At 35.3% G+C, this 15,119-nt stretch overlaps 1 protein-coding gene across 9 annotated transcripts in view; it reads right to left on the bottom strand.

Moving 5' to 3' along the window:
• The window catches only part of RHBDD1 (rhomboid domain containing 1), a 177,471-nt gene that overhangs the window by 108,974 nt on the left and 53,378 nt on the right, over positions 1–15,119 (bottom strand). For all 9 annotated transcript variants that reach the window (XM_081260751.1, XM_081260753.1, XM_081260752.1 and 6 more), the window contains 2 exons: positions 2,605–3,120; positions 795–927 (listed from right to left, as the gene is read on the bottom strand). In XM_081260751.1, the coding sequence (XP_081116877.1) occupies positions 795–927; positions 2,605–3,037 (566 nt within the window). In that variant the 5' untranslated portion in view covers positions 3,038–3,120. The remainder of the gene's footprint in view (positions 1–794; positions 928–2,604; positions 3,121–15,119) is intronic.

Raw genomic sequence — 15,119 nt, 5'->3', positions numbered from 1 at the left:
ACAGAAAAAAATAACTTTTTCTAAACAGAAAGCAGAGAAAGAAAAAGGAGATGGGCATTCAAGGAGGGGGTCACTCTACCAGGAGACTTAACCTCTGAGTCTCCGTGTTCGTCTGTACAAGAAACGACACATCTAACTCAGCACATCTGAAACTGCTCTTCAGAGCCTGAAGGTTTCATGGAGTTGCCTCTGAGGCAGCCACAGGGACACCAAATGACACAGGAAACTGGGCCTCATGCTTTCTCTTACTCAGGACACTTCAGAGTTGATCTGTTTTATACGTGGCATTCTGAGTAAGACCTTCTGTTATGGGATTCTATTACCAAGATAATTAATAGCTATGTTAACAAAACCACCTTCCAGCAAGTCCTAGTCCAGACTGATCAAGAGAAATGTTAATATAGCTATGAACTGTCTTGGTAATAAAAAAAATTAAATTAACACACCTGTGGTCTTTTTTATCTTTATGATTATGTGATTTCTAGGTACCTCTTTGGAATATTATTATTAGAATTAACTCTTGGTTAGCTGATAATGTTGATCCTCAAATCTGTATATTAGGATCTCTTATGCTTACTTAAAAGGTAAGGAAACTTAAACTCAGTTAAGCCAAGTATCCCAAAATGACACAACTATGAATCACTGATATTAAAACCATTAAAGTCAATTCTATCCTTATAGTTAAAAAATAAGCTTCACTGTAAAAAAAAAAAATTGTTACTTCATCACTATTACAATTCTTTCTCCATGGAACATCAAGTTCTTCACTTTATTCCCTAAGAGTAAACACTTACCCTGGTGAGAAGAAATGAATAGCCACAAGTTCTGCCCAACAAGCAAATCTGTTGGGTACAGGAAAGCCCCAAATGTTGACAAAGCCTCCAGGGCAATAATGATTGTTAAGAACTTTTAAGGCAAACAAAACTCCTAAAAAAAAAAAAAAGAAAGAAAGAAAGAACATAAAAATATCAACAATTTTAACGTGGAATTTACATTTACAAAGAAAATTAATTAAACATGACAATGATTATTCAATACATCTAACTTCATGCATTGAAACATAATCTTCTATTCCTTATAACCCAGCTTTTGTTAAAAGACAATGTTCAAGGCAGTCACCCCTTTGATGTTTCTTAACAAAAGTTCATAGGGACTTAGAGTGTGCTACCAAATACATAACACATAAAATGAGAATAAGATACCAGAAATGGTATTAAGTGCCACTGAATTCTATACTTTAATAGAGATAATTTTACTCTAGATGAATTTTAACTCAATAAAAAATTACTAGTAATGTGTATTTTTCTAACCTCTATGGAAAGACATGTTGAAGGCAGAGTGTAAAAATTTTCTTTCTTCTCCCACAGTTAGATTAATATGGATACATTTTAGAAGGAAGGGGAGGAAGGGCAGGAAAAATAGAAAGGAGGATTAGATTTCCTTATTTAATGACTTCCTTCCTTCCCTTTACATTCTAATATTTAGAACACCTACTGTGAGTCCTCAAGGAAATTTTAGTTCCATGAAATATCTGCAATGAGGGGGAAAGACGAGAGGCCACATGGCTAAAGTCATGCAAGCTGGGTTCAAACACCTACTAGCTGTATAACCTTGAGCTAGTTACCTCACTTTTTGGGGTCTCAGCTTCCTCAACTACAATATCAAGAGGATGCCATCTCCCTGTGGATCTTCCACGTGAATTAAATAGGATATATTATATAGAGTGACTATCATGGCTCCTAAAACATGGTGTGTGTGCCATGGAAGGGTGTGGTACATTTATTTTAATGAAATTGAGAGGTGGCATATGCATGACAGATCTTCTGGTGGCCTTGGACTGTTAGCAGTCCTTTCTTGCTTGCAGTTCTCGAGAATAACTGGAATGTGCTAAATGAAACATCCTGAGATAAATGGGAAGCTATCCAGATCAGTCCAGGTTCTGTTTTAGTCCCCTACTAGAACAGAATGTCCTTCAAAGCTTTGCTCAGTAACTCATGGCCTTCAGGAATACAACCAAGCCACCTGTGGTATAAGAGGAACACATACAGTCAAGACTCCATCTGCCCTGGGCAGCTTTCTGAGCCTTGCAGAACCAGCTTCTCTTGTCCATTGCTTCCTCCATCTGCCCTGGGCAGCTTTCTGAGCCTTGCAGAACCAGCTTCTCTTGTCCATTGCTGCCTATCTGTAAGTAATACATTTCTTCATGTAATCTGTTGTATATGGGTGTATTCTGTCTCACCAGACTTAGCCAAGATGGTAACCAGTGCACAGTGAATCTGCTTCACAGGCATACTTATCTTTTTTGAGAACTCCCTATCACAAATATATCTGTGGGTCCTTTTGTGGCCCTACCATTATGGGGCCAGTGCATGTTCCAGCATGACATCTCCTACAAAACCACCTTCCAGCAAGTCCTAGTCCAAATGATGCAGCATATGACGGTTGCTGCAAAAATAATGTCTCTCCTGTGCTCCAATCAGCATGCTCTTCACGATGCAGGCCTAGCAACCCTTACCCTCTAAGGAGTCACCAACTAGAGACCTATGCATCCATGTGACCTTCAGTGCCTTCATGCCTACTATCTCAGAAACTTGTCTGCCTTACCTGAGAAACCCACAGCACAGTTTCTTCTGTAGTCAGGCTCATCCATAAGTTCAGCAAAACCAAATTGCAAGAGCAAATACACCACCCCAGTGAGTAGGGAGAATGTACTGATGATGTAGGCAAACCATCTACTTCCAACTCTTCTCTCCAGATTTATTCCTTTCCAGAGCATGGATGCCATATTGAAATACAAATGCCAATCATCAGCATGGTGAAAGGGAGAAAGCAGTAAACGTTGCCAGTCTTTTTGCTGGTAACACTTCTCCACGCTAAGGCAGGAGTTATACAGTGGCTTCATAGGATTCAAGAAGAACCAGATGTTGAGAGCCAAAGTTGCTAGTGTGACAGGTGGAATATTGTTGATCCCAACTTGGATGATTTGAGAAAGGAGCAAAATAAGCCCCATATTAATCCCTCTTGATCTTCGCTGCATGATTATATATCAGGAAAACAGCCCAGTGATGAGGAAATATGGTCAGATTTTAGTAATATGGGGAGGCATACAGACAGCTGAACCTAAAACATAATACATGTGAAAATCCATCAATTAAGAACAGGTACATGATAAGAAATTCATTTAAACATAAGCTCATGTTAGGTATACCATACTTCCTGTTCTGACAGAAAAATTGTCAGTGTCTTCCTGAGTAACATCTAGGATGCTGGCTGACATATTTCCTTCATTTTGCATTCTACCATAAAAATTGTTATCCCAAATTCCAATGGACTAGGTAACATACAGGTATGCTTTTCTGACACACATGAGATTATAATGTGTCTTCCTTAAATGGATGGTGTTAGAGAAGATAATGCTAAGTAAAGTTAGCCAATCCCAAAAAAACAAATGCCAAATGTTTTCTCTGATATAAGGAGGCTGACTCATAGTGGGGTAAGAAGGGGGAGCATGGGAGGAATAGATGAATTCTAGATAGGGCAGAGGAGTGGGAGGGAAAGAGAGGGGGCATGGGATTAGCATGGATGGTGGTGGAATGTGATAGACATCATCATCCAAAGTACATGTATGTAGACACGAATTAGTGTCAACATACTTTATATACAACCAGAGATATGAAAAATTGTGCTGTATACATGTAATAATAATTGTAATGCATTCTGCTGTCATTTATTTTTTTTAAAAAATCAATTTAAAAAATAAAAAAATAAGAAGAATGAAAAAAACAAATTGTAACCTAATGAAAAGCCTACAAAGATAATGTATAAAATAGTAAGCAATTTCTACTAAGAATCCTGGGCCAGGAAGTTTTGCCCTTCCCATTTTATTTTATTTTTTTATAGAAATACTCAAGATTGGGGCTGGGGTTGTGGCTCAGTGGTAGAATGCTCGCCTAGCACTGGTTAGGCGCTAGGTTTGATCCTCAGTGCCACATAAAAATAAATAAATAAAGGCAGTGTGTCCAACTACAACTAAAAAAATAATTAAAAAATACTCAAGACGTCAACAAGCAGGTTTTAAGATTCAAGCATACATTATATTCTATCCTGCCGGGTATCAACTTCTTAAATGTTTTATTTTCACACACAAAAAAAATCAGTTTTTAAAAGTTAGCTACTATATGGCAAATCCTTGAATCAAACAGTGCTTATTTTTAAGGAACTTGCTTTCCACTAAGAGGTAAACAAACAACTGCCACACATATTCTAAACACAAGAAGAGAGGGAGCTCAGGGCCCAGATACACAATTCTGCCCAAGGTGGTGACAGGACTACAGTCTTAAAAGGTGAATTGGAGCTAGCAACAGGAGTTCCATGGTTCAATAGACTCTTCCCCACCCTCTGAGCCAGGGTGGCACTGTGAGAAGTTTCAGCTGACAGCTTGAGGACTGGGGCTTGGGGTAGGATACTGCATGAACTCTGAGCTTAGACCTCAGGAGGCTTTGCAGGCTTTTTTTCTCTTAAATCTCTTTTGAGCATGTGGAGAAGGCTGGGCAAGTTGGCTGAATGATGAAAAAAGATATGTTCCAGTCACCTGATAGTTCTGGCCACTGGGCACCTAAGCTCCAGAAACAAAGCTGTCTAGCTGACCATAGATGTATAAGTGACTGCAGGAGAGCCCAACCTAATTTGTTGACTCAGAGAACAGTGATATAAATAAGTGGTACTCAGTTTACTTCAGATTTTGGAATGGGCAGGTTTGCTGCAATTACTGCCTAATATAGAATATTTACTTTGGAGAAGGACTGATCTATGTTCCTGAGAAACTAGTAACAAAAGGAAGAGAAATACAGACTAAAGATGCAAGAGATAGATAAAAAGAAACAAAAGGGAAGAGTCTTTCCTCTTAACACAAAGAAAAATAAAGGTCAGGTGTAGATATAAAATGACAGAATGAGGAACAGGAGGTTGAATAGGTTCTCATTTAGTGATCTGTGCTTTCTTATGGAGATCTCCTGGCCCCCAACTCCAAGAAACTCATCTGACAACCTCAGGATTCTAACTTAGCACACTGGACAATAAATGGAATTTGGAGTAATAAAGGGAAAGATTCTCTTTCTTACTAGTTCTCTGACCTACAACATCACTTAAACTTTCTGAACTTTAATTTCTCCACTTTAGGAATAATACCTCCTCCTCCCAGGATTACTTCAACATACTCTAAACAAAGTGCTAAATAAATTATAGCTATTATTTCTGCTTTTAAAATAATAAGTATACTATTTATGTGAAAATTAGTTCCTTTGCAAATGGTAGAATTCTAATAAGACTCAAAAATGTGGATTCTTATCAGCATCACACCCAAAGTAATGATCCCTGAAAAACTATCGTGTGTGTGCATGTGTATATACACACCCATTACTAGTACAACCAAGTTTCTTTATTACAATGGATTTGTTATTATATTAGCTCTGTAGCATTCTCATAAATTAGAGAAATTTAATGAGTTTTCAACTGAGAAGCTCCTAAATAACTTTGGAGAAATGGGTGTTTTTCATATTGGGACTCAGGTCAACTTTTTATTCTCAGCTACTGAAAATCTACAATCACTCTAAATAATTTCACCTGTATAATACACACACACACACACACACACACACACACTTGAATATATATATATATATATATATATATATATATATATATATATATATATATATGAATGTATCATTATTTATAAAAGGAGTAATGAAATAAACAGTGCCTTGATCATTAAATAGCCAGTTTACAAGAAATCACAAAATAGCTGAGTAGTGGCATAAGCCTATAATCCCAAAGAATCAGGAAGCTGAGCAGAAGGATCACAAGTTTGAGGCCAGCCCTGGCAGCTTAATGAGACCCCACCTCAAAACACATAAAATTGGCTGGATATGTGGCTCAGTGCTGGAGTGCCCCAGCGTTCAACCTCTACTATAGAAAGAGAGAGAAAGAAATCACAAAATAAACCTTTCGGTATCAGTGCAAACAGGGTCCTATGGGTGCTGGGCTATTTATAACAGACAATCAAAACTAATTATATCTTTGCTTAATAAAGCTTCCCTTCCTCCCATACCTAGGGCAGGCATGGAAGCATGTAACTAATCACAGGCTGAGGTGGGCAGATCCCAAGTTCCACGCCAGCCTGAAGAACTTAGTGAGGCTCTGACTTAAAACAAAAATTTAAAAGGTCTGGGAATGTAGTTCAGTGATTGAGTGCCTCTGGGTTCAATCCCTAGAAACCAGAACCATACACACACACACACAAAACAAATAAAAATAAAAAATAATAGATAGTAGATAGATAATTCCTCCTGGATTTCAATCACTAGTAAAGAAAAGCATAAAACAAAGGACGAACTTCCTCATTCTTCCCAGTGTGCACCCAGGCTCACATTACACTTTCCTTACTTCTGACCACAACCAAAGGTCTCCTCTCATCTGCATCCCTTCTCACCTCTCATTCCCCCAGGTTGACTGCTCCTGCTCCACTGGACACTTTGCTCTCCTGCAACCTCTCTCTCCTTCCAATCCACCTTTCTCTTTTCACTTGTTCATTTTTTCTCTATCCTCATTCTCCTGCACACACTTATGGACTTTTACGCTTGTGGTTTCTATAATTATTTTTATTACATAAGTCCCAATTTTATATTTTTCAGACTTGATTTCTCTGCAGATTTCAGGGACTTAATCTTACAGGAAAAACAGAATTTAAGGTAATGCTATTCTTTCCTAGTGCCTCCACCTTATTGTGAATTAGCATCCACATATTAGAGACAACAGTTGGCCTTTGGTTTTGTGGGACTGGCTTATTTTGCTTAGTATGATATTTTCCAACTCCAACCATTTACTGGCAAATGCCATAATTTTACTCTTCTTTAAAGCTGAGTAATTAAACAAACAAAAAAAATTTAAGAAAAGAAAATAGAAGAAACAATACAGTCGGCTTTGATATCTTGGTTTTTGAAAAGTAAATTATCCTTTCCCACAGAATAATGACTCAGCCATTTTTTCTTTTACTCATTTATATAATAAATATTTATCAAGTGCTAAATGCATGCCAGTCCCTGTGTCAGGCACTGGAGGTACAACAAAGAACAAAACACTTAAAATTCTAGCCCCTAAATGATAATTTGTATGTTAAGGAAATTAAACAAACAAACAAACAAAAAACCAAACTGTTAGCAGTAACTCAAAAGATGAATCATATTATGTGTTCTGAATCCTCAGTGAATGCATACTTAATGCAAAAACAGATCTAACCACAGTAAAAGTGATAAAAACATAATATTTTTTAGGCTCCACTTTACAAAGGCCACTAGAGTAGTGAATAAGTAGAACATAAATGTTAAGTAGCAAAGATAAATCAGTCCTATTTCATAACAAGTCAATAAGACAGTTTCCTTTTTGATGATAAATTACTTATCCTGTCACTGGATAATTTAGAGAATCCCACTGGTCAACGTGAAGATTGAATCTGTAACTTGACCTTGTGGGCAAGACAAGCATAGTCCTAGGAACACCATGGAAAACAACATAAAAAGTGAGCATTGGCTACATAATGAATATTGTTAATGTCCTACCTATCAAATTCACAAAAATGTTTTCAGTGCTGTGCTATATGAGAGACCACAAAGGAATAATAAGTGATAGCCACTTGTCTAGGAACTAAAAACCTATACCATCTATTTGGTTTTGGAAGTGACTTATACACTCTAACTTGTATTATAGCTCAAGGATGAGCAGGCTGGTCACCTCACTCCCTGCCTCCCTACACACATCCCCTACCGGAGACTCGATATGTCCCAAAATAGACACTGGAACACACCCTTTCCAACTCTGCTTCTCCTCTCAGTGCCCCATCTCATGACATGGAATCTCCATCAATCAAGTTGTTCACATCCCCTCATCACTTTCCTATCTCTAAATCCTATCCATAAAGTTTTGTTAATTCTCAGGATCAACTGAACACCTGACTCTGAACATTACAGCAACAAGCCATATACTAATCACAAAATGAAGTATCATCCTAGCCATGCTATGGAGAAGAAAACAAACATTTTTCATATTGTAGACTCTATCCATAAACCACCTATTAGTTATTAGGAAATTGTTGGTAATTGGTTCTATAAAACATTGTAAACTATTTTGCAACATGTAGTTCAGCCTGATTATACCATTCATTCCAATTCATGGCTGCATACAAAAACATTCAGATACTCCTTGTTTTTTCCCAGAATACTCAGGTTAATCAAAATAATCCCAATTTCTGTTTCTTGTCATCTCTTGGCATGCATACCCAAAACATCAGTCCTATTGGAATAAATGTGAAACAAAGTACAAGAACAGGAGAAGAGTTCATTATGATACGTTAGATTCTTATTTAGCCTAATTTATGTGGTATAATATATATATATATATATATATATATATATATATATAAAATCAATCAGAAAAATTTCCTCTTAATGTTCCCTTTTACTGCTTATATCAGAATTATTTCCTTTTAACTGATAAGATGTTTTGACTTGGTTTTAGATGTGTTAGTACAAATACCCAGGACAAATTCTTCATTCTAATATATCTAATATATGAGATAGAAATTGTTCATTTGATCCAATTCTTCCAAACAGTTTTTAATATATCTACTTCTTTTTCTAGCTCTAGACTAGTAATTACTCTGGTCTAAGCCACAAGCATAATTTGCCTGATTACAACAAATGCTCTAACTAGACTCTTTACTTCTCCTAATACTAGAACATTTACCACCAATGCTAAGTACTCTTGCACAAAACTGAAGTGAACTCCCCTGCAGTGAGCTTTCAATGACTTATCATTACCTTGAGAATAAAGTTCAAACTCTTTATTAAATTATACACTCATGAACACCAGTGCCCACTTCTGCTCTCATTTCATGATAGTCTCTGCCTCAGACACTCTACTCCAGCCTCATGGGTGCTCAGAGGTCAAAGGAACTTTTATGATTGCAGCATATATGGCAGAGGGCAAGAAATACCTTATCCGATTTGATTACCATAGCTGCCCAGAGCAACCACATGATCACCACAAATATACAGTGACTGGCATATGTTCCATGCTTAAAAAGCACTTCCCAAATGACTCAAGATTATTATTTTTAATGTATCTACATCTTATGATAAATGAAACTAATTAATATATGAATACCAATATATTCATATTTAAGTATTTTTTCCTGCAACTTTAACAACCTTTCCCATAGCACTATACATATTATTCCACTTAGCATTTTTAGTTTCAGGACAGTGTTGTAACATCTATCTCAACTTTACAGAAATAAACCTCTGATTCATTTAAAATGTACTGATAAGTTGCTTTGCTAGAACTATTTGACAGAACAAAATAGCATTTTCATTACATAGTAATACACACTAGACAGCACTGTATCAAGGTTGTGGCAGAGAGAAATTAAAGGTTTCTTGAAATATTGATAAGAAAATTAACCATATTTACTTATAATGAGAAATTAAAAATTAAACAGGTACGTAATAAGAAAAACTAAGCAGCTAGAACAAACAAAAGAAACTGAATTCATAACTTGGGAAACCAATGTGTCTCAAGGGGGAAAGAAAGGAATAAAAAGGGAAAAGGAACTAATTATAGTGGTTTTCAATTCTACTTACAAAGCAGAAAATATTTCATCATTATCATTTACCAAGGCAATCCATACCTCAATTTTCAGATTTAAATGTTCAATAAGAATTGAGACTATTAAATTGTAAGAATATATACTATCTATAAATTCTATTCCCAATTTGGTGTCTAATACTAACCAAATTAATTTTACAAGAAAGAAAGAGAACACAGAATCTTAATGAAAATAATCAAATGCTGTTCAAAGACTGAGACTTCTATATAAGTACAAACAAATCTTAAAATTATTCACTTAAATTGTAAGAATTTTTCTGTAAAACTAAAGAAAAGGTGGATCAGATCGTTACATATCTCAGAAAGATCAATTCCATAACTTGAATACTATTTTCAAACCTTTGGAAAATTTAAGTTTCATGTATTTTAAGCATACACTCTAAAAATCATAGGGGGTCTACAATTTTCCAGAAAAGTCAATCTTTGAGGGATTGTTTTTCAAATCTTCAATAAAGTTTTTCTTCAAATTTCAAAAAAAAAATTGGGGAAATGTAAGTTTGTTCAAGTCATTTGGCAAGTGCTTATCAAAAGCCTACTATTACTCAGGCTTAGTACTTTTCTGATAATATCTGACTCTCCAGATGCTTAAGCTTTGATTTTTAAAAACAAAGAAAAATACTCTTTTCTTTGGTTTTTTTAAAAGATTGATGTGATTTCTTTATACCTTTATTTTTTATTTTTATGTGGTGCTGAGGATGGAACCCAGCGCCTTGCACATGCTAGGCGAGCACTCCACTGCTGAGCCACAGCCCCGGCCCTGATAAATACTCTCTTAAAGTATAAAATCCAGTGGTTCTTACTGTGTTCACAAGGTTGTGCAACCATGACAGTATTAATTCCAGAACTTTCATAACCTCAAAAAGAACCTCAAATCCATTAGCAGTCATTCTCCCTCCCATCCCTCGGCCCCTGAAAACTATTAATCTGATTTCTGTCTCCATGGATTTGCCTTTTCTGGACATATCATACAAATGAAATCACACAACACGTATCCTCTTGTGTCTGGCTTCTTTTCCTTAGCATAATGTTTTCAAAGTTCATCCATGCATACTATAACAAGTATTAATTAATATTTCATCTTTTTATAGTCAATTATTTGATTGCATGGATAGATCATATTTGTTTATCTATTCATCACCTGACTGGCATTTCAGTTGCTTCAATTTTTTTGGCTATAATAAATAATGCTGAGGGTGGGAAGATGGCGGCGAATAGAGTGCATCACCCCCATGCTCCTACAAACATTCATGTACAATTCTTTATATACACATTTTCAGATCTCTTGGGTATATACTTAGAATTGGAAGTGGTGGGTAATGTGGCAACTCAATATTTATCTTTCTGAGGGACAAAGAAACTGTTTTTCAAATATTTTGTGCCATTTTACTTTCTTTCTGCCTGTGTATAAGGGCTCTGATATCACATATCCTCAACAATACTTGTTTTTAATCCATATTTTTTATTATAGTCATCCTAATATGTACAGAGTAATACTGATTTGCATTCCCCTAATGGCTAATGATACTAAGTGCTTAAATTTGCATTGCTTCAAATACAATATGAACACAAACAGGTTCACAGACACAGAGATAAGAGTATGTGTGCTCATGGACCTCCCTCCTTTTCTCACACTATGGCACTCTCTCTCTCTCTCTCCTTCTCTGTCTCTGTCTGTCTGTCTGATTCCAAGAAACTTTTTAACAAGCTCAAATACTGGTTAAAGCTTTAGAAAGTCAAACCACAAAGAAACTATCTGGCTAAGCTGCAAAAACTGTAGCATTACCATTCCCCTCTGAAGATAAGTGTTGAAAGGAAATATGAATGCACTTCAATAACATAGCATGGCATAGGCCAAAGCATTCAACTATGAATGTTTTGTAAAATCATTTTGAAAGAAACAGAGGGTTAATATGTTTTAGTGCTCCAAATAATGCAAAAATGTTATGGAAACAGCAAATATTTACACTAAACATAAAAACTTACCCTGCTTTTTGAATTGCAAGAATAACAAATTAATGCTTAACAGCACATTAACTCAGACAAAATACACACAAAATAGTGCACAGTTTTATTCCATTTTAGAATGGTCTGCTTTCTCAAGTAATAAACTGAACTAGAGCTTTTCTTAATTCAGAGGTCTTAGCATTCATGGCTTTCAGAGTTCAAATTAAGAAATTATTTTCTCTATTTGTTAATATAGAACCATTGGATGAGAATTTGTGGTTCAGCAGATTAATAAAATCTTTTGTTCTTCAATAAAACTTAGTATAATTTCATTTTTCCTAAAAGGTATTAACTTCCTTAGGTCCCAAAATATCACAATCATGAAATGCAGAATTTTAAGATATTTTTTAAATAAAAAAATGGTATAGTATAAAATACATTTACATTTAGTGAAAAAACAAGAATTCATTAACTGAATACTTGCAAAGAAATCTGTTTTCTCTTTTTAAATGCATAAATGGATTCCAAAAAGCTTTGCTATATGCAGTTTTATGAATAACATGCAAATCATACTTTTAAGAATATTTAAATATTAAATATAATAGCAGATGGTATAATTTCACATCATTACACCATGTTCAATTTACCAGAATGCATCACCTACCTAAGTTGCTTAGTAAATAGGGAGTCCTGGGGGTATGGTGTGAAATCTTTGTGAGCTAGCATAATTGTTTGATGACAAGTTGCACATAAATGACAATATTTTCTGGCCATCTAAATCTGTTAAGTGACTTCATGAGATACATTAATGATAAAATCAAAGAGAATCAGAGTAAGACTGTTTTCTTATTTCACATTAAAATTACACATACAAAAAATAGATGAAAACTGACTTCATGAATTAAAAATGAAAACTGGAATCAAATTATATAAAGGTAATGGGAATCTAGTCTTTATGAATATTATGACACTTTCAGTAATTACATTCCAGTATCTAATCATGGAAATATCTACAAGTTGAACTCTGTTCCACAAGAAATCAGGAATTAAGAGCCTTTTCTTCTTTTTGAAGGCTGCTAAGACCTTTATTACAATGCAACTCCAAACTCATATACTTCATCATTATAACCACATTAAGTAACTCTCACCCAGCTTGACATACCCATTATACTATCACTCTAATGCCAATCTAAATATGAAGTGATATTAAGTGAGCAGGCTGATGTTTTTAAGATGCAATAGTTCTTCTTTTTTCCTTCATGAACCATCTTCCAAAGTGAATACAAATACAAAATTTTCTATCCCTTAGTGAGCAAAGTCCAATTGTCTTTCATAAGACCCTGCCTTATGTATCAATACCACTCATGTGGAAGGCATATACAGGCATATACAGAAACTCCAGGGAGTAAAATTTGGGACAACTAAATGGACATAAGAATAATATTTCAAGTAACTATTAAGAACCACATGTGTTAGGGCTGGGGTTGTGGTTCAGCGGTAGCGTTCGAGGCCCTGGGTTCGATCCTCAGAACCACATATAAATAAATAAATATATTGTCCAATTATAACTAAAAAAATAATTATTAAAAAAAAGAACCACATGTGTTATATGGCAACAGACCCCCCCAAAAGTCAGGCCTTTAGTACCTTACATTCTTTTCCAGTCTACTTAATATAATGCCTAACTCAATTTGCTTAAAATCTAATTTCATCATCTTACCTTTCCCCTGAAATCCATCAAATGGCTTTCTATTCTTCATCACCAAAAGACTCAATATAGCATCATGGTTAACAGAATGGATTCTGGAACTAAATGGCCCATATTCAAATCCTGGTTTAATTGCTTAGAAGTTTATATATATATTTTTTTTTTAAGTAAGTTCTTAGCCTATACCTGAGTTTCTTTATTCAAAAAACAGACACTAAACAATAAGTCTTGCATCATATATCTAATGATTAATATATGTAAAAATACCTAGAACAGGGGGCTGGGGATGTGGCTCAAGCGGTAGCGCGCTCGCCTGGCATGCGTGCGGCCCGGGTTCGATCCTCAGCACCACATACAAACAAGGATGTTGTGTCCGCCGAGAACTAAAAAATAAATATTAAAATTCTCTCTAAAAAAAAAAATAAAAAAATAAAAATAAATAAATAAGTAAAAATACCTAGAACAATGCCTGAAACATAATAAAAACCATATAAGTATCAGTTGATATTAAATTTTATCATTGTCTTGATCAATTTCAAGCTCTTCAACCCAGGAATTGAAAAGTCTTATAACAGTCAACCCCCTCTCCAATAACAAATATTTATGTATTAGTTTAAAAATAATTATGTATAATTTGCTTCATTTCACTTAATTATCACGATCCTGTGAAGACAACATTACACTTTATGTACTAGCCGGTCCACCCAGCACTTCCCAAGAAAGTCATCTAACTGTCCTGCTATGGGCTCCTGAAGCATGCCCTACAGAGTTGCCAAATGAGAAGCAACTCAACAGAGTTCTACTTTGAGACTCTGTGGGGGTGTTGAAATGTCAGGTCTCAGCTTTCGCTGTCCAAGGTGCTTAATAAGCAAGGCCATCTCCACAGATGGGCAATCATAGAGGCTCTCCAACCACCAGAGGTCACCAATGTGAATTTCACACACATCCCACAGTTTATATTTTAAGCTTATCTTTTGTATTTACCACTCTATAAGTCTCAATTTAGTGAAAATCTCACTGGTTCTACTGTGAAACAATGAGACATAAATTCCATGTTTTTTATAGAGATAAGAAACTAAGATGACAATACCCATAAACTGGACTATTAGAACCCAGCTCTCCCTATCTGACTGTGTTGCTCATCTGTCAAGCCCTTCAACTCTGCCTCCCACAACTGCAACTGCAACTGCTACTATGTCTGTGAAAGACCCAACAGCCCGGCCCTCCCATCACTCAAGAAATTCCACATTCTGTTACCGAATGTAACAAATGCCTCAAATGCCTGTACGTGGTTATGTAAAAATCTTTTTAAATTCTAGGCTATGATCTACAGGGAGACTGGGAAATATAGTTCAATATTCTATTTCATATCCGATATTTTTTAACTTAAGTCATTAGACTAGAAACTCTTTCTTTCACACAACTGCTTCTTGGAGGATAAGATAAAGTTTGAGATAATTTTTTTTTAATTTTAAGAGGGACTAAAATATTTCGTTTTAGTTCAACTTTTATTTATAATAAAGTATGAAATTTAATTAGAACTTCATGAACAAGAAAAGTGGTCAAAAGTGTGAAGATTTCGATGCTTACCATTTAAAAGCAAAAGGCTTCCTTTTATGGAAAATTAGATCTTACCAAAAGAGATAAAGAGATGTTTCCTTTGGCTACTATAACACAGAACACAGACTAGATGGTATAAACAATAGAAGTTTACTTCTCACAGTTCTGGAAGCTGGAAATCTGAGAT

Source organism: Spermophilus citellus (genome assembly GCF_964194105.1).
Source record: "Spermophilus citellus genome assembly, chromosome: 11".
Classification (NCBI taxonomy): Eukaryota; Metazoa; Chordata; class Mammalia; order Rodentia; family Sciuridae; genus Spermophilus; species Spermophilus citellus.
Note: the sequence above shows the minus strand (reverse complement) of the source record. Positions and strands in the feature narration are given on the sequence as shown.